At 40.4% G+C, this 27,801-nt stretch overlaps 1 protein-coding gene and 1 long non-coding RNA gene across 2 annotated transcripts in view; one reads left to right on the plus strand and one right to left on the minus strand.

Annotated features, from left to right (window-relative positions):
- LOC145421505 (uncharacterized) overlaps window positions 1–5,754 on the plus strand; it is a 42,681-nt gene extending 36,927 nt beyond the window's left edge. The window contains exon 2 of the long non-coding RNA XR_013902884.1: window positions 5,329–5,754. This is a non-coding gene — a long non-coding RNA (uncharacterized LOC145421505). The remainder of the gene's footprint in view (window positions 1–5,328) is intronic.
- The window catches only part of snd1 (staphylococcal nuclease and tudor domain containing 1), a 179,187-nt gene that overhangs the window by 14,396 nt on the left and 136,990 nt on the right, over window positions 1–27,801 (minus strand). Inside the window, exons 19-22 of the mRNA XM_026146181.2 lie at window positions 15,055–15,178; window positions 10,188–10,257; window positions 7,233–7,346; window positions 2,729–2,932 (exon numbers count right to left, since the gene is read on the minus strand). Of these exons, the coding sequence (XP_026001966.1) occupies window positions 2,729–2,932; window positions 7,233–7,346; window positions 10,188–10,257; window positions 15,055–15,178 (512 nt within the window). The remainder of the gene's footprint in view (window positions 1–2,728; window positions 2,933–7,232; window positions 7,347–10,187; window positions 10,258–15,054; window positions 15,179–27,801) is intronic.

Raw genomic sequence — 27,801 nt, forward strand, 5'->3', positions numbered from 1 at the left:
ACAAAGCAAGAATGCTTGGATACTACACTACTGAGCTTTGGGAGAATTTCTATATAGGGGAAGAATGATCCAGAGGTCCCCAAGAAGTTGTACTTTAGTACATTTTTTTGGCTCTATTGCACCTTCAAGATAACGTTTTCTGTTGTCGTGCTAGCAGCAGGCACAGTTGAGCTCATGAATCTCCCAGCCACAATGCACCTTGCACACAAATTACTCTCCATCAACAGTCCAAGTTCACTGCAGCAAAATGTAAAGTAAGGTGAACACATTCATCCTGAGCAGCCTACAAGAAAGAGGGAAATGGGAACTGTACAACAGTTTGACTTTGAGCAGCTTTGATTTGTGATTAAAACTATAAAAACTAATGGTTCTCTTTCAGGCTAAAACTCATTCGTATTTTAATTATCAATTCATTTCCACAATATTTGGTTACTTAACACGTTATTCTTTTTGGCTAAAAAACAAAACAAATGGCCAACCAAAGACATTTAATCAATTGTTGATTTTCTGTCACCCAACAAACCGATAGATGCTCATCATTTCTAATAATGCTATAAAGAGCAGAACAACAAACAGAAGTCTAGCAAATAAGCCCACATATAGTGTGACTCAGACGCACAATTCACCACGTTTAGATGTTTCAGAGGTCGTCTGATCCTACTCGAGTTTGTTTTCACGAAGAAGAGAATGTGGAAGATGGCTTTGAGCTTGGAAGCCGACTTGATGGGTGGAATTATCAACAAGAAAGCTGTAGAGCTTTACTTAACACACACTTGTAAACACTTTGGCAACACTGCTGCTTGTTAGGCTTTCTCCACATCAAAATATTTGTCTGAAGCCAGCACAGAAGAGGCAAATGCATGTGGAGGCACAGCTGTTGCATACTAAAGAGGAACTGTTTGATCCAACAAAACCTAAATCTGTGGAGTCTATAAGCCTATTAGTTGAACTGCTGGGAGGTTTTAATCACCGTCCTTTGTCTAAAGGGACCATTAACCAGAGACTGCATTACGGCTGCTGGCTATTCTTGGGAGGTCAGAGTTCAAAACACTCTCACAACGATGCACAGTGCTTTATTGACTAAGGCGGGATGGGAGAGTAAATAAATTGTTTGAAACACTGCGTTGACAAGTCTCTTCTTCCCAGTAGCTTCTAATTTAGATTAATATAGAATCTGATTATATTTATGAGCGATTACACTCTGGTGGACACATTACTCTGTTCCTTTGTGAGCTTTAATTTTGAAATAAATAAGAGTGACTAATATTGCGCTTGTGCATAAGGAGTAATTGCAGCAGGAATAAATATCCTCCATGTTTCTTTATCTTTCATGTGCAGAGTGGCTTTGAGTCTACGAGGAGAATTAGCATAATGAGAGAAAAGCACATGAGTGATGCTTCGTGGTTTGACAAAATGGCCACCGTCTGAGGCAAAGTGTAGGTGTTTTAATGTGTATTGCGAGACTTGCGTTTGACAAGTGAGATGAGATAAGCATTAAGTCCTTTGTGCCACAGTGTTTACATTTAGAAAATCTGCAGCCTTCCAGTGTAGTACTAGCTTTCATGTATCGAGAAATTCTCCATGACAAACTAGCACCAAAACGTGGTGATTACTTAACTGCTAGGAAGCAAAAGACCTCGTAATGTGAAATAATATGCAATCGGGTCATTCGCCAGTGAGAACGCCAAACATTCACTGTGTATCTAAAACTGCAGTCCAACAAACTTGCACTATTGTCAACAGTGAACACTGCTGAGATCCAAATTCAGTGACATCATATTTCTCTCGCTGCCTTGTTTCCTGGGAGGCAGTCCATAACTGTCCATAACTATGAATAACTGTCAGCCGCTGTTTGCAAAGTTGAACTGCATTGAAACAATTAAAGATGGGCAGCAAGGACTAGTTTTAAACAGGCACAGGGGCTAAATTATTTAAGACTGTATTATTGAAAAGTGGTTCAGATGTCAGCCATGGAGAAATGATGATGCGTTTTTGCTATTCCCAATCTTGAATGGTTCTAACTTTTTTAGAGAGGTGAAGGCGGCTTTCGGTTTCACATGCTGCGGGATTTTACAGCAGGAAGAAACAAACATTTAAACTTTACTGGCAAAACAAGCAGCCTGTTGAAACACCTAGTGAATTACATCCAGGTGGATAAACGCAGTTTTCAACTGCCTACCTCATTGAATATGGGTAACTAAAATTAAAAGGAACCATTAGTCAGCTGATTATTTGGCTAGAAGTATTTTCAGAAATTCAAATGTGAAAAGGTCAGAGTATCATTCAGCGCGTCAGCTCACTGCACACAAACAGAGGCGGATTTAACTTTTTGATTTCAAACAAAGCTCTTTCAGGTTCTCTCTGTTTAACACATCATGAATGTCTTATTTTCCACAAGAAGAAAAAAAAAGTCTAAAAACAAAACACAAACTCAACCCAAACATTACAGTAGTGGAACTGATAAAAGCAGCAGTACTATAAATCTTAACGCTACCTATAAATATCAGCTATGTAATTACACGACTACCACATCTATGGCCCTGTTGAGACCAGAAGACTAATTAACTTAGACTGAGAATAGGTCTGGTTGCCTAAACATAACAGCAGCCAATTCACCAAGGGAGAGAAGCAGCATGGAAACAACAGAAACAACAAGGAATTTGTTTTTTTTTTTAATCTAACAGTGAGAGCTTGCGTCACCAGCATCACATCTCCTCTCCTCACTTACCATCTTCTGCAGATGCTTCTCCTTACGGACATCCACCATGACTAAGCCCTCTTTGACCAAGCCGAGGCCCACGTCGTCCTTGGTGTCCCCAAACTGTATTGTGACGTGTGGGCAGGTGGCACCCGAGTACTCCACATTCAACAGGCACTGGCTGTTCTGGATGTCTCGCACCACGCAGTCCACCACATCAGCACGGGCGTCCTCCTGAAGAAGCGAGAAGATTTTAAGAAAAGATGAGGAAGGAATGGAAGGTGGTGCAAGAGGGAAACAATTGGGTAGAAATGGATGTTGGATTAAAGAGTGAAAAAAATGAAAATTGAGTTGATAATAGAAGAAATGAATAAGAGGGGACAGAGAAAATAAAAGAAAAAAAGATGAAAGAGATAATTAAGTAGGTTATCACTACTAATAGCTCACAAATGCAATCTAGAGACTGATTGAAGCAGTGTAGATGTGCACCAGCCAAACTGTAACATCATTCTGTTGGAAACAAACACTGGTAAATGGGGGGGAAAAACCCTACTGGACAATAATAACACCACCTCATTCATGTCAGTTATACAAATGACAGTTATCTACTCAACCAGCTGAAGAGGCTTTAGTCTGTCTGAAGCATCTACGGTTAGACTCCTATTGAACCTTCTCCTCATCTAGATCAGTCGTCTTCTCCTTTCTTCTTATTCCTCAGGTAGTTACCTCTTCTAATTCCTAACCTTCTCAAATGTGAAAGGCCAGCATTTGTTTGAACATATGGTAGAGAAGGAGGTGGAACAGCTGCAGATCAATCCTGACCTCACGTCCTCCAGCAATCGGGGTGGGGGAAAAAAAAAAAAAAAAAAAAAAAAAGGAGCCACAACTTCAAAGGCAAGAAGACACTTAGAAACAAAAATCAGTCCCTGGCTATCATCCATCTCTCCCCTACTCCATCCATCTCTTCGCTTCCCTTCTTTCTCGCCCTGGTCTTGTCTCCATGGCAACCCCCTTCGAACTAGCCGCCCTTGGGTTATGTGCGTGTGTGCGAGTGTGTGCGTGTGTGTGAGCAGGGAAGCTTGTTCTAGGCACAAAACTAAGGGCCTTTTTTGTCCCCGCTCTCCCCCTGGCCAACTTGTCACAGGCGCTGCAGGGAAGCTCGAGGCAACATTGAGAGAGGGGAAAAGAGGAAGAGCGAGTCAGTGTGTGTCAGAAAGTAAGAGAGTGAGGGAGATAAGAGAGACAGCTGATACAGGAGGAAAGGGAAAAACGCAGAGAGAGACTACTATAGAAGAGGAATTGCACTGACACTCGTGAAGAGACGATACAAAATTAATGAGTGCCTTTCAGTGACCCGCTCTCATCCACTGTGTGTAGAACAGACATTTCTGAAGCACTTGAGGGCAACAATGTTTGCATTTGCACCTCAGCTTACATTCGGATACCAAAACACTTCTTTTTTAAAATGACTTGCTTTGAGCGATATTAAAATGCTATGAAGAAAATGTAATTTTTAATAAAAACAACACAAGCCAAACTTCTCAGACAAGATAATGTTACATCTTGTCCCGGCACAAAGCACCTTTTTTTTCTTTTTTCTTTTTGAAGCAAAAATTATTTGTCTTCTTTGCGAAAATTTTTTGAAGCAAATTTTGAAAAGAATAAAATAGATGCGTAGTGTCAGCAGGTGTTCTACAGTTTTGTCTAATGAGCTTTGCTTTGGAATTTTAGCTCCCCCCCCCCAAAAAAAGAAAAAGTGTATTTTTTCCACCGCTTAATTTGCACATCTGTTAATGAGAAGAGATCGATAGCAGTCCAGTGTAAGCGATGCAGTTTAGTACGTGATTGAGTAATTGGATGGAATAGTAGGCTTGTTTATAAGCCACTACCATTAGAAAGTGGCTATTTTGGTTGGAGTGCTTCTTTCTGGCATTTGTTAAAAGAAATAACTTGGGTGTTCATCTTTTCTACAAGAACAGTCTTAGCAAAAAAAGTTTTAATTAGCTGAAAAGGCAAACTAAAGAAAATGGCAAGGCAGCTGAGAGTTCATGATGCACACGAGAAAACTGGATTAATTACTGATAAATGTGTGGTAGATGCTGCTGGAGTGAGATGTCATGGAAATAACACGCTGTGCCTCTTTCCAAATAAAAACTTTAAGTTAGAAGTGTTATTCCTTCATAACAGCAGAACAGTGAGAGTGTACCTTGGCATTTCCCCCCCCTACAAAGATATTTTCGCTATATGAAAAGGCATTAGGAGGCAGGAGAATGATCTTATGCTACTGGCAGAACTGTGTTAAGAAAGATATACGACTGACAATGAATGACTTGGGATGGTGAACATCTTGTGTAAAGGTGTCAGGTTGCAGATTGCAAGACAAAGGCAGCAAGCTTTTTTCAAGTGCAGCAGCAAAGGTGTGGTACAAAAGGGGTTGTGGGCTGTCACGTGCTGTCAGTTTGAGTGACGTAGTAAAAGGATTCAGAAAAAACAGATGGCGGACACAAGAGAAGAGGAAAATGAAAAGAGAAATAGGAAAGAACAGATGCAGACTGACAGAGAGGGGTAAGGTGCATGTCAACCTCCAACATGTGGTTTAGCTTTGTGCGCGTATGTGTGTGTGTCTGCAGGCTGTAAGGTGTAGGTGATGCCTCTGTCCCCTGGGCTGGATCAACAGATGGGCCACTTCATCACTGACTCATGAGACAGGTGACAGCATGCACCCTGGTACCACCTGCTTGTGAACACATGCACTTTTTCTTCTTTTTCTTCCTTTTTAGTGAAAGTGATTCTGTTTTCACATCCAACGATATATTAGGTTACGCTTAAATATTGACGATGCCAGGGATATTAAACAAATTTGATACTGTAGGCCACGTCCAGCCCACAGTATAAACAAGTTTAACTACAAATTTAATCCCTGACAAATTTTAATATATATGAAAAAAAAAAAAAAATCAATTTCACACAACGTCTGTTTTTAAAAATTTCTAAATGGAAAAAAATGTTGTTTTGAGCTTTAATTGTGAGGAATAAATATGTGACATGACAAAAAAGAATCTGTTAGCTCATTGCACAGACCGTCCTGTCATTGTATAATCTCTTTTTCTTTCTTTATTTATTTCTGTGAACATTTTTTTTCATCATTTATCTATTATGAGGTTACTTTGGTGAGAGGTCTTCATCAGCAGGAAAAGCTCTAAAACTTTACATTTTAGACTTATTTATAAACTTATTGTAAACTGTATTTTTATCAGATGTCCACTGGGCCAGACTAGACTATTTGGTGGGTTGATTTTCGCCCCCGGGCCTTATGTTTGACATCCCTGTGCCAATCTATCCAGTGGTTTTTAAAGGGGGTGCCGATGTGGATTTGATTGATACTCTGCTATTTGACTGCTATGTTTCCTCACATTCACAAGCCCATTAAAAATACTTTACGCTACATTTTCAAACATAATGATATCAAATTTGCAATTTGACTGTATAACGCAACAGGCTGTCTCACTGATGCACAAAACAAAACAGTTCCTTCAAAGGGTTGCCATGTTTTAGAATAAATGGAGCCTCTTTTGCTTACACTGTTAAGTGCATTTGATAATCTGCGATGCACTATTAAATGCAAATGCATTTAATAGTACATCGCAGACTACAGCCTCTAAACTGACCGTAAAAATGATTCCACAGCCGTCCTAAACATTTAGACTCTGTTTACTGTAAATGTGTGTGATCATATTATTTTGTGAAAACACGCAAATGCTCCGCACACCGAGTTAAGTGAAATCCAAACCCTGTAAACACTCACTCGAATGCGCCAATCGGGCACATACCAAACGAAAACATGCTTCTGTTTTATTTCTATTCGGGATGCTGCTCGCTCAAAACGCTACCAATCGGTTGACCCCCCATGACACGCGCAAAACACAGTCACTCACACACATACTGAGACATAAACACACACCAGTGGTCACTGGAGGTTGAGAAAACACACTCAGATGTAAACAAGAAGATTAGTGCCGTGGAGGAAAAAAAATGCACTGGTGCTCTGCTATCAGATGGTCAGATGGACGTCCAAGTACACAAACACACAAAGCAACTGGAAGGCTTTTAATCGCTCTGTAACATGAGAAAGTTCGGGCTGCTGAAGCAGCGTGTATATCGAAATCCATCCTATCAAACTGTTAATAAAACCATGTCTGGGCACCCAATTATATTCAAATCTGGTGCAAACAAGTAAATCAATGACTTGGTGTTTGTCATTGTTGTGTCTGCTTTGTACAATATGCATTATGTATGAGCATAATTTTCACTAACACTCGCCTGGAATGACAACTCAACCCCGTCTGTCAGTTGCAGACTTATCGCCCCGTGTGATAAGTGAAACTCAAACAGTTGTCATGTCTTGCCAGGAAAGTCGACTTTCAAACGCTGGCAGAAAATGAGACTGAAGAAGCCGATATCTCAAAGTTAATTTTGAAGCTTTCAGCTGCGACACATATCTCAGCTCTGCGCGCGTGCTCGTCTGTGCACTTACGTCCTGGGGGACCTGGATGAAGGCGAAGGTATACTCGGTGGCCTGTACTGGCAGGGTCCTGGTGCTGAAGGCCGGAGGTATGGGAGCCAGACGGGTGGATGACACAACTTCCCTCTGAATATGAAAGAAGGACAAAAATAACAATCAATACAAAACAAGTTCATTACAAGCTGCCCCATCAATTGCAATCACATAAAAATGGAGTTTGTTTTATTTCCATTTTTTAAGAAATTAGGTCAGTTACAGGATCAGTGAAGCCTCAATGGTATTTCCAAACAGTACAGATTTTAAACCTTAAACTGTTTATGAGTTTCACATTTTGAGATAGTGAACTGTTACCTATATGACCCACACAAAAAAACATAGCTTGTTATCATTGTCTGCTTATTAATTTCTGGCATTCCAGCCCCCATCTCTCAAATAATATTGTATCAATTGTGCCATCTGTACATCTGTACACTGCAGGTCTTAATGCTCAATTCCAATTTTTTGATCAAATCCGATTTTTGTGTCTGCTTGTTCACACTACAAATAAAATGTGACAGCAAACGCGCCCTAGTGCGAACCCTCAAAGCGGCCCGCATGCGCAAAAGAAGACGTCACACACAATGCGCTCTGTTTAGACCCAGAGCAAACAGTATTGTTTGATAGATGGCCCTTAATATAAAGAGTTCGGACTTTACATTTCCCAATTTTTGCTTTAAGTTATTTTGTTATTTACATAATAATGTAAATAACCTAATAATTATTCTTATTGCTGTTTAAGAGAGGAGCAGGGCTTCAAAGGATAGTTGCAGATTTCTGTCAGAATCTATAAATAAAATGTTCACGTTTCTCCAACGTTGTCTTCCCAGCAGTTTCACTGACATCTACGCTGGATGGCCAGGAAGCGTTCGCGATGTCTTCTCGGGCACTTCTCCAGAGCTGATAATTGGCGTCTGTCTTGTGTCAGTGACGTAAAAGACGGATTTAATGCGACTTGACCGTTCAAACAGCAGCCGCTTTCTAAAACATCGGATATGTATCGGATTCAGTACCACATACGAAAGTGACCCATATCGGATTTGTGCCGTTCACACTGTCATACCATGATTGGATATGGGTCACATAGGGTCAAAATGTAGCGTGAACGTAGCTTAAACTAGATTTGCTCTCTAGTTTAGCTACGAGCTAAGAGTAAAGAAAGCAATACATGTCAAATTGATTGTCACCAACAAATGCTTCCAACACCAAATCACAAAAATGAATCTTTAAAGTGCCTATGATAGGCATTTCAGGTTGAATTCATTTGTTTTGCACTGACATTACATGGGACCTGCTGTATTCATTCCCAAAACCAGATTTTCTATTCTTGAACTCAACTCTAAGCTACTATAGTGGAGTATTATAAAACAAGCCATTTTACCTCTGTTCCCCTTGCCTTTAAACCAGCTTTCCCCTAATTGGCTAGCCTTCAGAAACAAAAGGTTTGAAGAGTGGGTCGGTGGGGCCAGAGCTGTGCGTGGGAGATCTTTATTAAGTGCATTTGCTCTCACTGACATCATCCAAAGCAAAAAGTAATAATAAGTTGTCTGAAGCCTGAGGTTTTGGCTCACAGTGACTGCTTGTAGATTATTTAAAAACTTTGGCCATGTTTAATATGAACATCCACTAATGTAACAATACATCTATGACAGAAAGCAAGTACAATAGGTCCCCTTTAAAATGTCATAGAAAAGTCCATAAAAACAACAGTTTTATGCATGTTCACAATACCGATTGTTAGTTCAGTGCTGTGCTTTGACTTGGCTCCCAGATCTTTTTAAAAAATGTATAAAAATTAAAAGTATGCACTGTATGTCAATGTTATGAAGCACTAAACTTGATATATCAACACAGGTAGGGCACACGTGAGCAATAACCAATCACTGATCACCACAGGCTACACTGTGGTGGAAAGTCAGACAAATATGGCCGTTAGAAGTGGGGAGTTAATTTAATGACCCCCATATCTTAGGCTAATGTGTTCACTGGTCTGTACAGTCTAGACAGAGAAAACCTTGAACATTTATTATGGCTAAAATGTTAAGATTTATCGCCGCCATATTCTGGTTTGACAGCACTTTGAACGCGGGCTTTAAAAATGAAATGCCAAAAGTGTTCTGCTGTGTTTTCTAATGATCACATAATAATTCAGGTACTGACCTGTTCCCGAGCGAGGTTGCAACATTATCAGCTAATAGCCTGAGCCATAAAAATCAAGGCCAGATTGACCCAAACTGAAATGACGCAAAACTACAAAGAATGAGGTACATAGCAGCTTGATTTTTTTCCCCTTTCTGTGTGCCGGGTCAGCCTCGGAGAATCACACTTTCAGCAACATGCCAGGATGCATCACATCTGCCAACCAAACCTCGATGTGTCCCCTGCTCTGAGGTCAGTCACACACTGTGCCGCTCCACTGCATCATGGGAAAACTCCGCAGGGTGGTCGCGGGGGTGGGGGTTGGCTGAATGAGCCACTTGGTGGTATGGTGATGCGAAAGCATGTGTACGCACGTGGGCAGAGACGCAATTGTAACGCGTATGTGAGGATGTAGTGCCTTCGTCATCACGGAGTCACTGAATGAGAATCCTCAGAGAGGGGGGCAGCTCTGTTTTTGTCATAGTTACAGAATGAATAAAAGCAGTCTGCTTCAGTCACATCAAAAGAAAAACTCCAGCTGAATAAATATGGGAACAAGCAAACAACTGGTGACTGAATAGATGGATAATAATGGGAAAAAAAATCCCTCTTCAGTTACTAAACTCCTTCTGGCTGTTGGGTTTGGCCAGGAAAAAGCACTGCTACTGTGCATATGTTTTGAGCCCTGAACACCAGCACTTTGTTTTATATTCTAATGATGATAATCCATCATTAAGGGACAAAGACAAGAATGTACACGTCAGTCAAATTCATCGTCACAAAGTTACTCACGTTGCCATAGTCAATGTAGAAGACATGGACCTTTGCCGGTGACTCAACTTTCTCCACTCTGGCTCTGTACCTGTAACAGCAAAAAAAAAAAAAATAATTGAGAGAGAGACAGAGGGAAGGGGTAGCGGGGAGCAGAGAGAGAGAGAGTATACAGCACAGGGGAAACAGATGAAGACAGAGGGCACAAGAGGAAAAGGAGATGAGTAAATGATTCTGTGCTTATTTCCCTGGGGAGAATGTGTTGGAGGATCTGTCTGTTGTGATCGGAGGAGAGGAGTGGAAGAGGAGGCGGGGTGAGGTGGGACAAAGGGGATCTATCAGGACATAGCAGGGCTGTGCGAATTGCACGGGGGGCTCCATGCAATAAAAGAGAGAAATTTAAACCTATTTTTGCCTTGTAGCAAATAACGTCAGTGCATTAGTGCTAATCAAAAAACCCAGCAGTTTCACTTTGTAACGGTTATATTTTCAAGCGTATCCGACAATCCGAATGAAAATAAACTTGTTATTACAAGGACATACTAATCAGGGTTAAATTAAAGGGGGGAAAAAAAACCCTTGAAAACAAAACAACAAAATGCCAGAGGTGTGGACTTGAGTCACATGACTTGGACTCGAGTCAGACTCGAGTCATTAATTTTATGACTTTAGACTTGACTTGAAAAAATGTTCTAAGACTTGTGACTTGACTTGGACTTTTACACCAATGACTTGGGACTTGAATTGGACTTGAACCGGTTTACTTGAAAAGACTTGATATTTTACCCCAAATATAAAATTTAACATGCATATTATATAGAGATTGAAAATGTGACGTGATTCACGGGGAGAACCGCAAAGGATTCTGGGAACTCGTGGCAAGCGGTACTAGGCTTTCAATTAAAATCAGTCACACAGCGATAAAAAGAAACACAAAAATGTCAAGAAGCCGTTGTATTATTAACTGCAATAGCCGGTCGCATGACAGCCACGGGAAGCCGACGGGTAAAGAGATCGGTTGTTATCGGATTACGTCGTTGAAGAGAAATTGTTCGAGCCATGTTTCCGAAGTAACAAAGACGCGACGGGTGGCCTGGATTGCAGCCATTCAAAGATCAAATATAACGTCCCAGAACACTCCAGCTCACAGGTTAGTCTGCTCCAAGCATTTACACAAAGGTCAGTCTGCTGTTGTAGTTAATGCGTCATTTTTCTTAACATAATTGGTGATATAGGTTACAAGCAAGTCTGGCGCTGAACAGAAATTGTCGCGCTATGCTCCTTTATTTATTGTGCATAAATAGTGAATTGTCCTGACACAATATTGCGTTTCGCTTCTGTTATTATGGTACACTGACAAAAACATATACTTTTATTCACAGGATAAAACAGGTTTGTATCACTAATTGTCCAGTACGATTACAGCATACAATATTATTGTCACTGCTACATTTCTGTGATGCTACCAGAAATTATTTCCACTACTAATTAATTACCGTTGAGCTCAAAGGTCCTATTAATAAACGGTTAAGGAATGTGTATTTATGACGACAATTTGTGAGACTGGTAAACTTATGATATGTACGATAGTCTTTCGTTCTACACGGTGCATTTCAAGGTCCTGCACCCATCCGGCGGTAAACTGTACCTGGGCTTGTTACAGTGACCTGAAGTTACTAAACTTCATGAGTGTATGCGCTCACTCCAAGAACCGTATGATTATAAATATGCATATAAATATGCTACGATGAGATAGCTGACTTCATCTAACTAGCAAATGTTGTCCAGGCTACGTTGGTGATGCAGTTTTTTTTAATATGTATGATATTTTTGTCATGCGATTTTAAAGCCGGTCCTACAACCGCATCCAAGAATAACATGCAGCTTATCTCAGAACCGTCGGTGAAAATTATTCTTGGAGCTAGGTTTAATTGAGCTGCATTTTAAAGAGGCAAGGCAAGGCAAGTTTATTTGTATAGCACAATTCAACAACAAGGTGATTCAAAGTGCTTTACAGAGACATTAGAAACAAGAACAAATAAAAAGCATGATTTAAAATTGATTAAAACAAGCAAATTAACTAACTAATTAACAAACAAACAAACAAACAAAACAGTATATAAAATCAAAACAGATAAAATCAGAACAGTAGATAAAATCAGTAGTTAAATGTAAGTTTTGAAATTTAAGCTTAAAGTGTGGATTTGGTGCTTTATTCAAATGCAGCTGAGAACAGGTGAGTCTTCAACCTGGATTTAAATAAACTGAGTGTTTCAGCTGATCTGAGGCTTTCTGGGAGTTTGTTCCAGATATAAGGAGCATAAAAGCTGAATGCAGCTTCTCCGTGTCTGGTTCTGACTCTGGGAACTGATAAAAGACCGGATCCAGATGACCTGAGGGATCTGGAAGGTTCATACTGGGTCAGGAGGTCATTGATGTATTTTGGTCCTAAACCATTCAGAGCTTTATAGACCAGCATCAGAACTTTAAAGTCTATCCTCTGACGGACAGGCAGCCAGTGTAAGGACCTCAGAGCTGGACTGATGTGGTCCACTTTTTTGGTCTTAGTGAGGACTCGAGCAGCAGAGTTCTGAATGAGCTGTAGTTGTCTGACTGATTTTTTAGGTAGACCTGTAAAGATGCTGTTACAGTAATCAAGCCTACTAAAGATGAATGCATGGACTAGTTTTTCCAGGTCCTGTTGAGACATCAGATCTTTTATCCTTGATATATTCTTGAGGTGATAGTAAGCTGACTTTGTTATTGTCTTAATGTGTTTTTCTAAGTTTAGGTCTGCATCCATCACTACACCCAAATTTCTCGCCTGGTTTGTGGTTTTTAGATGTATAGATTGAAGTTCTCTGGTGACCTGTAATCGTTTTTCTTTGGCGCCAAAGACCATTACCTCAGTTTTGTTTTTGTTTAGCTGGAGAAAATTGTGGCACAACCAGTCATTGATTTCCTCAATGCATTTACCAAGAGGTGCAATTTTACACCTCTTGGTGTAAAATTGCACAATTTATACACAATATACACAATTTTACAATTTGTGTATATTTTCTAAGTTCACTATTTTGTCATGTGTTGAGAAAAACACAGATTTTAAAATTACATGGTCTAATATTTACATTTAGCATAACTGCAACATGCTTTTTTTTTTTTTTTTTTAAAGACTCGAAAGGACTTGAAATTCAAAGTTTCAGACTTGTGACTTGACTCGGACTTTTACACCAGTGACTTGAGACTCGACTCTGACTTGCCTGACATTACTTGAGACTTGACTTGAGACTTGAGGTTAAAGACTTGAGACTTACTTGAGACTTGCAAAACAATGACTTGGTCCCACCTCTGCAAAATGCCTCAACAGTGGCTAAATCCTTCCTGTGAATTCTTCAATTCATACAGACGCAACATAAGAACTTGTTTTCCCTCACACTTGTGTCGTTTCATCTGACCATCGCTGACTCTTAACTTTAACAAATGAGCGTGAGGAAGAAAAATTGGCTGCACACCAAGGACAGCAGGAAAAAGTCAAATAATTAGGTCCACATGGGCAAAGACAGAAACGAGAGCACAAAGTTAAAACTGAATAAGTGATTAACAGGAAGACAACAGCAATGGGCACAAAGAACAGGAATGAGAAGAGCAAAAGACAAAGTGACGAGTGACTAATGAACAGTTTTTCTTATTCGCTCTTTTTTCCCCCAATTCACTTTGACTCTGTGGTATTCCGAGAGGCCTTGTAAGGCGACAAATTACTCCCCGAATGAAAGGAGGACATTCCGCATGCATCACAAAATACTTCGATACGGATACAGAGAACAATGAATGTAATTAGCTTGCTGATAAATAATAAAAAATGACAAAGATATCAGATATTTTCCACCTAAAGTGGGGTTCCTGACAGACTTTTTTCCACAAAAAACAGGTTAAAGAAGTGAAAGGTTTACAGCAGATGGTTTGCTATAAATTTGAGCCCTGCCCCGAAAAAACAGGACAGGAAGATGGAAGGAGGGATGGAAGAACGAAAGGACAGCACCTGGGTTGGGGGAACATTTGGTTTTTAATCAGTTTTGTGGTCTTTTTTCACCGTCACCTTCTTGACAGACTCCCTCTCCCTCCCTCGATCACTGTGACTTCTATCTGTCCCATAACCATCTGTAAACTACGAACATCCAGTGAGGAGATGATGAAGAAGTGTGTATGTGAGCTACTGTCAAGCTACTGCTGATTCTGAAGGGCCAAAGCAGTGGCATTGAACTAATTACACCCTGTGGGTGTCTGCAGTCGACACAGGCTTAAATAGAGACAAGGTAAAAATGAAATGTCAGGTGTTCCTGTGAGGGAAATAACTACAGTGTGCAAGCACATATTGTACCTCACAAAAATGTATAAAATAAATGTTTAGTTTCGAGTTTCTTCCCTCAGCTGATAAATCACGCGCCACCATCAAGTTCTTTTTTTCTTCCCTCGGGGCATCTGTTGATACCGAGTATTGTGGTAAAATCCATCAATAAGTTGGCCATCCATTGTATTATGTGATGACACTGATGAAGAAACCAGATACCATCAATCACATCAGCTGACACCTGATCCACATAATAAGGTCAGTGTCACTCCTGACCGGTGCTGTCAAAATTGGGTGATTATTCATTGAGAAAAGAAAACCTGCACCGATCGAACTATTTATACATGCACTGCATCATTCATATCACTGCCTAGAAAACTGAATGTAATGTTTTTTATAATACTGAAGAACAGCAGCTAATAACCCTTGTGTCAAAGGAGAGACGTCTTAATCCTTCCTGTTTGTCATAAGATGACCTGACAATGTTGATAAGGTTGCTATGAGGCTGCTAACATCAGAGGAACTATAACGCATGCTCACCATTCACCATCAGCAAACTTGGCTATGCAGTAGTCTCCCCGGCGTGGAGAGTAGGATCCTTCCACTGGTGGCTGGGCGGCGATTTCTGCTCTCATGGTCTCCATCAGATTCTCCAGCTGACTTCCTGATAGGAAATGCATGTGAGATAACAGGTGAGGACTGGAGTTCAACTTACAATTCCAAATGTAATTTGAGTTTTCTTCAAATTATACTCATTACATGCCAGTGGCCAGTTTTTAACATTGTTGTGGTTTCAATCTTTTCTCCATTTGCATTTCACCCGACTAAAAATGGGACTTTCCACTCTTGATGCAGCAGCAACTAAAAATATGTAACATCTGTGTGTAAAATGGACCTAAAATTCATTCAAATCCTATACAGAGGTGCTGTGATTCCTCCCTTCAGCTGCTGGCAGTATGTGACTGATGGAGGGTGGATCCTGAGGCAGCGGCAGAAAATGAACACGTGTATCTTACCCCATGCAGGGCTCCTAAATAATTGTATGAATATAAATGAAATCAAGTCCGGCGCAGCTTTGTGAGGCATTATGATGCTTCTTGTGAGAGTGAGTATTTTTCTGTCGGCTTGTTTATTCCCTTCATAACCGAATGGTGCAACTTCTAATAATCATTTTCCTTTTTGTTATGAATAAATTAAAAGCATTCCTGCATGCTCGAGTACAATAAGATACTTCAGTTCAAGTTAAATTAAATCACTGCTTTAGAGAATGTACTTTATGCCTTGATTCATATAGACAGACACAATAGGTGTGCTCAAAAAGTTCTGAAAACACATAAGACTTTCAGAAATCTTGACCTCTGACCTTGACCTTGAGGTTACCAAAATTCAAACTTCCCTGAGATTTCTAGCAGAACAGATTCTGTATGAATCAGAAAAATAGATGGTATCAATTTGAAAATTGTACGTTGGCTTGTTCTCGAATTATCGCATTCACAAACTTGGGTGTCTGTGCCGCCTGCCTGGCACGACGACGACAATACCGCATCAGCCTTTTTACATTTGAGGAATACAAACAATCTGATTATGGTGGGTTCCAGTCTGCCATCCTATGCTCTGAATGCACTGAAAAAGCAGGAATTCTTTTGGCCTTTCAAATGCAATCTTTGCTTCCACTTCTTCAAAATGAAAATCAAGTTGAAGGATAGCCCTTTTTTGACATATTGGAGGTGAATCACAGAGGCAGAAGTGCAAGGGGACATGACTTCTACTGAGAGATCTAAAAAATAATAGCCACGCTGAAACCCGTCCAGAGGTGCACAAGACGATGACCTTGAATGTAAGATTAGTCAAATTTAAATCAGGCTTATTTTTTTCAACACTTAAGCACGACTGGTGGCTCAGTGGGGGAAAAAAACAAAAAACAAAAACAAAACATTAACGCCTTCAGATACAGACACCAAAACAACCCAAAAACAACCTGCTTCTCTTGTTATGCCTTGACTCTGTTAGAGAAACAGAATTTTAAATTAAGCAAGCCAGCTCTCCCAGTGGGTCTTTATGGCCTATCAAGCCATTATATCATGCGAGGGAGACCTATTATGGTGGATTCACGGCGAGAATGGGGCTGTCGATATGGCGGGAGCTTGAGAAATCAGATTATGAGTCAGGGCTTCATGGATCCAATGACTGCAGTAAGTGGCAGCCTGATTTGCACCCATCAGTTGCAATTGGGGAGCTGATTGTGAACACCACTAAGTATGTGCATCTCCAAGAGAGCCACTTTTCTGGTGTTTGTGTATTATGTACAGTATATTTATTTGTGTATTGCAGAGCATGTTTACACAAGCATGTCTATTAGTGTTCGCAAGTGGCTGTGCGTCTTGTGTGTAGAGCTGTATGAAGAGTGTGGAAGCAATTACAGCAGCTAGTTTAGTAAAGTGGCCCATATAAATTTCCATGGTGGTATTTTTAGAGGCCATTTTCACTGATCTACCACCTGGAGGGGGTTTGTGGGCAGGAGCGCCAGAATCATGTGCAATGGAGCATCTTTAAAAACATAAATTCATACAATGGGAAAGGAAACTGAGGCAAAAACAAAATTGCATTACACATACAGCACTGTGAAAATGTTGGAGGTTATTCAAGGAAAGCAGAGATGCTTTCGAAAATACTGCAAATAGCTTCCTTTCCTCCCCCCAATAAAAATCACGTAGTAAGCGGTAAACATAACATTCATATCAATATTTTGTGTGACAATACTGCATCTACGCATACACTTACTCCCAGTCTTACAATAGCAGATCCGGATATTTTTAAACCGCATGGATAGAAGAACCTAGCATGTCAGCCTTGGGTAGAAACCCAATTTCTCACCTTGTACATGTGTACTTTTATTTTACAGTATAACTGGGATATTACAAAAACATGTTTTCTCCCACTAACCTGTTTTCTTGTGTGAAAATAAATGCAGTCAGCGTGTGCATGTATCTGCGTGCAAAATTAGTAGGTGCTGCTTATGCATGTTACTATCAAACAGCTTGGAGGCAGGCACTGCACGCACCTTTTTAAAAAAAAAAATTTATTTTTATTTTTTTTTTTTACTTATGTACTGCTGCGAGTTGTCATTAACACCTAAAATTATTTATGCTTGTGGAGAACAAGAAAACACAAATAATGATGCTGTTTTTCCCACGGTTATCTGTGCCGAGACAGGCAGGCAAGCTGCAAACCAACAGCAGACAGGAAACCTTCATTTGCATGCTGTCAAACCTGGAGAAAAACACCAACGAGGGATACAAAGGGATTGTGGGAGTGTGTAAGAAAAGTTGGGAGCTCAGTTTGATTGTGAGGAGGGGGGGTGGGGGGCGGTCAAGGTGGGGGTGTCCGACACATCACTAGCCACCCACTGGTACAGCAATTGCTAATGAATGCAGCAGAGAGGTGGGGAAGAAGCATCAACACACCAAACAGACCCATCCTCAGCATTTTGTAGAGAAAGCAGTTTTTAGAAAACACATCAGATGAATTGCTTTCTAAACAACTTGCATCATATGGACCAAACACACACGCACGCACACAGGCGGGGTGGTTGCATCATTATACTCCAGCTTTACCACTGTGGCTTGGTGCAGAATTTAATATTGCAGTGGACTACAGCTTCCACAGTCAGCCACCTCCTTGATTTATTAAGCAAATTAAAAAAGTTAGTGCGTGCGAATGTGTGTGCATTTAATTGAAAATGCTTTATTGATGTAAATGGTATTTACAATACCGAGCAACAGAATGGATTATTTACAGTTTGAACTGGAAGCTGGAGCTTATGAGACCACCATATCACAGATTTTAGCATGAGCATAATTATGCAGACTTCCTAAACAAATCTCACTCTGCAGGTGGGCCTTTTAGTGCCCATCACCTTTATTTCCTCGTGTACACTGCTGTTTGGTACAGTTTGAGCTAAGGGTTCTATTTTCCCTGATGTTTGGAAGAAGAAGAAAATTAACATATTCATATTCACCTCCTGATTCTTATCCTCTAGAAAGAGAATAATGAAGACTATAATACATCCTTATTTACCAGATGCATTTTCTTGCATCACAGTTGAGCTCCAGAACTTTCTTATCTCAGTCTCAACCTGATAGAGTTGCAAACTGACACCGACAGAGCACTCAATAATGTTCATTTCCACATCTGCAGACTGCAAGGTGTGTTCAATTTAGTATGCAGTGTGGGACTCGCGCATTATCATTATTCCGTGTTGGGATTTGAAGGTCTAATTAGGAGTGCAGAATTCTTGGATCTAAGTTCAGAAACACTCCATCCATATGTCCAGGTTTAAGTCTATGCTTGTCCATAGAAGAGCATCAGTGTACTGTCAAGGTGCAAATCACAACACCAATAATAACAAAAGCAACAACAACAACAACAACAAAATGCACATGGAAATAAGGTGGATGTGCAAGGAATTACACACAAATACCTACAATTAGGTCTCCTCTGACTGCAATCAGTGTGGAAGAAAGCTAAAATGAACTTCACAAACTGCAGGTGAGCACTGACAGAAGTAATTTGCCATCTGGGGTGAATTGGATAAAAGCTTACGCAAGTGCGGAAATTCTGAATGAATAGGAAGAGTCGCATTAGCATGGAAGGACAGCGAGGAAACGCTGCATTACAGCACAAGATTCCCATTTTACGTTGGCATGAAGACAACTAAATATCTGCGTGCAGATTGGGTAAACCATGTCAAGCGTGAGTGCTCATTTTGCGTTGAATGGAGAGCCAAAGTGACGATCTAAAAAGCAGCCAAACCACTGACTGTGTCTTATGGCGGCCAATTTCTTTCTGTCTTCATCTCTTTATTCATCTGTTGTTTATTTCCCACCCCCTCCCTCGTTCTGTAATTTGTTTATTCACCGTTATGGATGCAGCTGTTTGTAAATCATATGTAATTACATTTTGAATGCCCACAGAATAGCGAGGGAACAATTAGGCTTTAAAACAAGAAAACAACCAAAAAGGTGAGCGAAAAAGAGAGAGGGGAGAGAGACTGACATGTTACAGGTTAGTTATGATCATATTTTATTTTTTTGTGGCACACGGTGTGTGAACAAAGGCGAGGGAAAACAAAAAACAAAAAAACAAACAAAAACAGCAAATCAAGTGCCCTTTCACTACGCATCCCAAGGCTCCACTGAATTCTATTAAGCTGTTTACAAAAGGCATTAAACCCACAGAACGGTAAATAATCACAATATGAAAGGAGCTCAGGCCAGGAGAGCAATGGCTACCTATGAAAGCCTTCCAATTTCCTGGTTTATAAGAATGACAAAATTAGGAGTCAAAGCCGAGAGCATCTATGAAAAGATAACTGCCAGGGAAATAACTGACTGGAGGAGATCCAGACACATAAACCTAGCTACAGCTCAGTCAGATTTATAAAAGCAAAATGGATGGTAAGATCTAGAGGAGACACACAATTACCCCAAAAGCCTTTTTCCCCCTCAGCATTCTCTTTTTTTTTTTTTTTACATCAGCATTCTCGCTCATGTTGAAAATGCTGCAGAACCTTTGTTGTGCCCCCTGCCTGGCTAGTCAAAGACTGTGTGGATACATGGATGGTACATCATCTACCATCTGAGAGATTCACAAACACTGAACGGAGCTTAGTTTGCGGTGTTAAATATGCATGAGGTTTGGACAGGCTTCATCCTCTCGGGGTAGAGGAATGGCTGTGTTTCAGGACATGCGAGCAACAATTTCAAGGTAAAAAGGCAGCAATGACAAACAACAAAACACAGCCTCAGTATACAGCGTACTGGCTTGGAAGGCCTGCAGTGAGAGCAAGCACACTGCAAAGCTGTTATGAGATCATTGGCCCCCGTGTTTGGTCAACAAAGAACCTGTAAGGCAATCACCTGCAGACAGTGTGTAAAAGAAAGGCAAAATAGGAAAAAGGCCATTTAATCCCCTTCCTGGCTGATCTTTAAAATATTCTGAGCATCTGCAGCATGTCGAAGGAGGTCAAGCTAGAAAAACAAATGATCGCCCCACCTGACAACTGCTGCTCCACTCCCTCTAGAACGGGATATGGATTATGTCTTGTGATACTCCACCAGCAATAACTCTCTTCCATTTTTCACTTCCTGCCAGACTGGAGTAGTTTTTTTGTTTTTTTTTGAACGGCAAATTACCATTTCTGTAATTGGAAAAGCCATCACTGAGAGAGAAAGCATCTGTGGCTCTCTTTTTGCATCAGTCTCTTCTGTTCTTCTCTCTACCACCTGTCGAGTCTCATTGACTGCAGCTAATGCCTGGATTTGATTGTGGGGAGTTTATATAAGAAGGTCCTTATTCCCCAAATGTGCACATATTTGCACATTTTTGCCCACATTTGGTAGAGTTGATGAGATCCAGATTTAGACCTGCAAGTGGCTCACCACTGTGAAAAGTACCATTCTGCCATTCGGCTTTAGGTAATCGACCTCGAAGTTGACATTAGTGCAAATCGTGCTTACTATGAGTGTGGACAAACATGCTTATTTTCCACCTGAAAAGCAAATGCACCCCACCTCAAACCGACAGGTGAGCTGACCTTTTAGAAGCTAAGTTGCGCATCTGATTTAATAATGAATGCCTTGGGAGGCGGAAGATCATCTTGGCGGGACTTGACCTCTAAATATTGCATCTGCTGCAGTGGCAGGGAGCTGGAAAAATGAAAAACAAGCCGCATCGGGTGCTTCTTCTCCTGCAACTTTCATTTCCTAGCTTGGTTACTTTGTTCAGTTTATGGTCGAATTGGACTACAACAAGGTCTTGTACACACTTCAGCTGAATTAAATATTAGACATAAAAAGGGAGGAGAACAGGGATACAGAGGCCACAGAAATAACTACTTTTCTTTTTTCAGAGTATGGTCCATTTTGTTTTAATGGCAAAACTCTAATTAGACTGAATTTGAAATTAAAGCTAGTATTGTATTGGAAACAAGTAGCTGAAGCTCAAACATAGTTGTAGTCACATACACTTAGTATAATTATAAAATCATTTACTTTGTAATTTTATTGAACCAAAAAAAGGTTTACTACAATCATTAATGTACCCATCAGAGTAATGCCTGAAAGTTGTTATTTTCCACTGCTAAATTTCTGCAATTTCTCTACTTCAAACTTTAATAAGACTGTTCAACAGAGAACTCATGCTTAACAAAAATTACTTTGTTAAATCTAATGCTTTGGGGGGGAAAACCCAAACAAACAGTATGATATGGCACTGGCACAGAAGTTAATTATCTTAACCCCTGGCTGACTCTGGCACACAGTGTTAAAATTAGACATTTCATCCAAAACACACACAAAAACCTTTTTCAGTGCACTCTTGCCTTTTTTTTTTTTTTTAGTAAGCTGTACTCTGTAGAGTAGTCATCACTTGGCTGCCTTGACATGACATCTAATTATGAGGCCACTCACCCTAATTCATATGAAACGCTATAGTAATTCTTATGTTCTCTTATTGAAATCAACACAGTGAATAAAAAGGGAACTAGCCCAAAAAAAATCTACTTGAACTAAAAAAAAAAGCAATGGAAAAAATAAATTGAACCTAAATTGTAAAAATAATGAAATTCCATTTCAAAAAGCAGGAAAGGACTTGGTCTGAAGTCCAGCCAGACAGTGTTGTTCTGCCTGCATTGCTCCAACAGTAGCTGGGTCCAGCATCATTAGGTGATGAACAGCTGCTGTGTGTAAAAGGTAGAAGTGTGAATAATGTGGACGGAGTGGCACCTGGTTGGGGGGAACGACTCCACTCATTATGAGGCTGTATGGGTGCCAGGAAACAAGCGGTAGACAGGATGTACCGCCAACCGCGCTGCAGCTGAGGCTTGGGGTGAGCAGAAAATGTGTGTTTGTCGGTCGGGGCCAGGCCTAGCAGCCCAGTACCGTGGATGTGACAAGTGCGTTAAGGCCAAATCAGGGGGAGGTCACTAGCTAGGCAGAGACAAGTCTTTTGCCCAGTAACACAATCTGTGGCTTGGGAAATCCAATGCAGTAATATTAAACAGTGTGTCACAAATTAAACATCTATTCTACACAAGTTTACAAGACAGAATAAATGGTGTTGTGGCAGCTGTAAGCTGTATGTTCAGGTAGACCCCAGCTTATATAAGCACTGATTTGAAATAACTGTACGGTTCCTGGAATGTCACCTGCAACTTGGCAGCCCCTAAAACTGAGCTCGGTCTCTCCAACACTGCAGTGAAGCATGTGCAAATTTTTCACAGATCATCAGAACTGTCAGCTCTGCTGGATAAAACTCAAGTCAGCTTGCACTTCGTAAAAGGATACAGGTGGAAGACCCAGGTACAGAGTTTCTCCTTCTACCCAGTTCACAAAATCTAAGGAGGAGAACCTGATGACATCGAGTATGATGAGGATGTCATTCTCCCTGCTGCACAGGCGTCATGGTCAGTGGCAGTCCCATCAGTAAGCCGCCGTCTTTCCCAACACCCCATGAAGCCCGCCCACATGTAGTAGTGTAGCTGGGGCTCTATTTGAGTGTGGTTTGGAGAGATGAGACATTTCTGGGATAAACAGTTTGCCACAAAGTTACTGTCAAAGGTTTTAGGGCTGGTTGTGATTGTAGCCTCTTCCATGCCGTGCTCCAAGTCTGGCCAACTGATATGAGCCGATTCATCCACGGCCAAAGACACCGAGATCTAAAGAACCCATACTGGCCCAGTGTGCCACAATAAGCGAGAACTAGCTAGAAATGCCACACTTAGATGGACAGCTTCAGCTCTCTGGGTACCATAGTGCTGATATAGTGTTTGAGAGATGGCGTCATTTCATTGCAGTGCTCTGTTTTAGATGTGTTATGCATCCTACACCATTTGCTATATAGTGGTAAAACATTTTTCACTGCCGATGTGCGTTTGGCTTCAATTTTGGCTGGGCAAGTGGGCTTTGGAAACATGCCAATTGGCCAGCATAGGCTTATGAGAAGGTTTATAAAGGAAGCCCATCAGCTGCACCCTGCTTTTAAGCCTCTAGCATGCCTCCTGCAATTTGCCCATCATTTCAGAGGCTCTCAGGGCTCCTTTGAAGTGTGCTGACTTGAAGGCACATTCTCTCAAAATTATCTTTTTTGCTGGCTTTCTCAGAAGCAAAAGGGATGTGTGAACTACATGTTGTATCTGCCATAGTTCCTGTTTGAAGTTTTCAAATCACTATAGCTACAGTTAGCCTGCTTATATATGCCCCACTCTTGGGGGGTACTGGCTTTTCTCCCCAGCTGTTTGTTGATGAGAGTAGCTTAATTCACTTTGTTATGTATAGCCTTTGTGCATCCAGTTGGATTGGAAAGAAAAGAAAAGAAAAGGAGAAAAAAGGAAAGCAGCTCTTTGTTTCCCAGGTTCCCACTCATTGAGGGAAGCTTCTTACCTTACAGCGGTCAACACAATGGGTGGTGGAGGCTATTATGTTGGCACATTACTGCCGAGGACTGAAGTCTCCTACACGCGCAATGCCCCAGACGTGCAGCTAGCGTATGGGCCCCTTTTCTGTGAAGGATATCTAAGCAGCTGCTGACTGGCCATGGCTACAGATGTTTATTAGGATCTACCAGCTGGATACGCCTGCTCCTTGGAACACTCAGTCCTTAGTATGGGCACTTAAGGTCTCGTTTATGCCACTGTGTTGGTAGAGTGCATTATAAACCTGAGCAGAGCTTTTCAGATCCATGTCTACATCTCCACTTGGTGTCAAAAATACATGGAACAACCAGTAACATGTGCATTTTCTGCTCATGTTTGTGTTTTATTGCTTTTTTAGTTTTGCCACTGACAGAAGTCATATCATGAAAAGGTCTTTGCAATGTAGTGAGTGATAGAAACACTTCAAAATGTCTACTTCTGTCACCATCTTGGTTATGCACATTTGGCTTATTGGAAACCAGCATACAAATATGTCTTTGTAGTCTTTGTATTGCTTGTAATCACATCAATTCCTCTCACTGTGAAAGCTATATGAATGGACAACAATGTAACCAACTTTCCTAGGCTGTAGTGTTTTGGTCAGGTAGATTTTCTGTAAACAAGGTTTGAAATGAAATATTTAGTCACTACGGTGTCCAATATACATTTATACACACATGCCCACTTCATATTCATACCTATCAAGAGTGCAAGAATATATTTAGCAAGTGTTTAAATTACATAGACTCTCCAGCATAGTGGTAAACTAGCAATATTGTACGGCACAGAGTCACTTCCTTCCCCTGTGCCTGGAGTGGCCTTTGTCTTTCAATGTCCAAGGTCACACAGATCTATGCAGGCCCCCCTCTGACAGTAATTACATATAGCCTCCGGAGAGGAAGCAACATGCACAAGGAAAATAGGGGGTGGGGGAAGACACAGCAGTACAAAGCAGAGAGATGTGTGTGTGTGTCTGTGTGTACTGGGAGAGGTGGGGGGCACGAAACAATGAGCGATAAAGACCCTTAAAATAAACTGAGGATTAAAGAGCTTCTTGCTCAAGCTTCTTGGTGACTTGGAAAACCACTCCTAACGTGAAATTAATCACTTATCGAGTCTGTGTAAAGATTTTCATATACTGAAAAGGAGAGAGAAAAAACAAGCCCTTATATCCTTATTTAATTATAAATGGGAATAATTAAAATGGGAAAAGGGGTAAAATACAGTGCAGATACAGAGGGGCCCAGGAGAATAAAAGGAATTATAAACCAAATTTCCTTCGTTTAGGGAAAAAAAAAAATCTATATTATATATACACACACATTTTTTTTAAAGTACAGCAACAGCTGTGAAAGCTTTTCAATACCCACTGATCACAGCAGGCCACAATAAATAAATAAATACATTCCATCCTATTAGATAGCCACAACTCCCACAGGGTTAATGGTTTGGAAACTGCATCTAAATATTAATGACTGTAACCCGACCGATTGTGTGTGTGTGTGTGTGTGTGTGTGTGTGTGTGTGTTCTCTTTCTTTATCTTTTTAATACATGCATCATCTTCTCATTATATTGGACTTAAAACATCTTTTTCTGCCCGACTGTTCATTGGTATTAATATCTACACTACTGCTAAATACTAAAGTCCTACTAGTCCTACTAAAAAAAAAAAAAAAAAAAAAAAAAAATCCTACTAGTCAAAGTCAAAGTCATGTTGTTTTACAGCCCCTGTTATAAAAACGTGTGTGAAACGCTGATGGATGGGAATATCAGGTATACTACTATGTTAAATTTTAAATACATCTGTTGGTATATATAAATTCAACTCAGTGTTTACTCATCCGGTTAATTCCTGTTTCATATGACCTTACTTGACACATGTTATTACCTATAGATTGGAATCAGGGCAGTAGCGAGCACATATGTAGAAAAAAGCCTGCTATTCCAGATGTTTTCAGACATTGATAGTGGGACAGATGTTATAATCACTCTTTCACTTATGCATTTATGTTAGGTGGTATGTTGTCATCAGTTGCAATCACAAGAATATTAAAAAATTCTGCCTCCACTTCCAAGCTTATCTGAGTATATAAAAGTCCTTTTCAGAAAATTTTTTGGGGTGGAAGTGGGGGCATGTAATGATAAAGCACTCAGCTTGTATGATTTTACAGGCCCTAACACTTTGATGTTCTCTTCAAGAGGTTGGTATGACTTAATGTAGCTTTGAGGGAGCGTCAGCGAAAATGAAAGAAACCAAGGGAGAAAAGGAGATGGAGGAAGGAGGGGAGGGGCAAACAACATGAAGGAGAGGGAGATGAGGAGAGGAAAGCAGAGGGTGAAGACCGGTCAGGTTTTTCTTCCCTGCTGAGAATAACATTTTTTTTAAAGTAGCACGTAAGTCTCTTGGTAGAAGAACACGAGCCAATTAAGAGGGAAAAAAATAAATAAAAAAAAGCCCTAGCACTGCTGGATCATCTAAAAATCAAGGCTTTATATGAGAAAAGATTAAATAACTCAAAGCTCCCCTGTCAAAATGCACTGAGAGCAGCAATGTTTTAAAAAAAAAAAAAAAAAAAAAAAGCAGATTGCGTACAATTTCTTTAAATGCAACACTTTAGATTCTACCCCGTAAAAAAAACGTTGAAGTTGTAAATACCTTGCATCTTCCATTTCCCCAGGTTCGTTTATAGGTATAAAGAACTTATGAGAAATATGCTAAAAATCAATAAAAATGCTTTGATTTGCTCTTTTATGTGTAGCTTGAGTACATTCTGTTTCCCACAAGACCATGAACTCCTACTCAGTTTTAGATATTGTGTAATATATTTTTGCTTCTATCCCACCCCACCCAACTGAAAATAAAGGATGCTGAAAGCATTAACCCTAGTTTCAGGTTAATGTGCCATGTATCATATATTTCAGCATCTTCACAGAGACACCCAATTAAGATCAGTGATAAAAAAAACCCCAAAAACAACTCACTCAACCTGAACATTAGTCCTGACTTGCAGGAAAGTGAAGCTGAAGTAGCCAGAGGCAGTGAAAAGGCTTTAGATTTGAATCTACAGCTGATAGAAAATATTGTTGAGCGCATGTCACAATACCCGAAGCTTTCAATGTACAGAAAGGTTATACAAACAATTGTGAGCTAAATGTTTTTCACGGTCATAAATGATTGGATTATTAAGATGCGTGTGATGCTTAGGCTTAGATTGGCAGTAAATGAAGGCAAATTAATTAATGATGACAGTGAGGCAAATTAAAAGGTGGCCAAAGTCAATTTCATGGCCTCTACCAGGCGACTGCCAGTGAAGACAGATGTGGGGGGCGGCAGAGAGAGAGAGGAAGACCTCAGAATCCTGAGTTGCTCCTACAAACTGGCAGACGATGAAGGGATAGTGATTGGCATAAAGGATTCAGATCTGTTCCAGCTAGTTTGTCAATGCAGCTTTTAATGTATTTGCATGTTTCTAAATGCAAAATTGTGTCATGGCAATAATTAAAGCTACATAGACAGAATTTAAAATAGACAACCCACCCCTGAAGCGCTCTCGCCTCTATTCTAAACCCTTCAAAGCAGATAAGCACATACTTACGTATTTCAAGCCTTTTTTGTGTTTTGATTTGGATCATTATGGCTTATACCTCATTGTAGCCCAAAAAAATGAACTTTTTTGAGATGCACAAGTACAAGTGCCGCGTTTCATATGAACTAAAACAAATTCCATGTTGTTTTTTGGCTTCACACAAGACTTGAAACCCACTACCTCTGCTCATCCAATTGAGCATGTATGCCTTACTTCCTATTCAGACT

This window comes from Astatotilapia calliptera, chromosome 17 (assembly GCF_964374335.1).
Source record: "Astatotilapia calliptera chromosome 17, fAstCal68.1, whole genome shotgun sequence".
NCBI classification, from domain to species: domain Eukaryota; kingdom Metazoa; phylum Chordata; class Actinopteri; order Cichliformes; family Cichlidae; genus Astatotilapia; species Astatotilapia calliptera.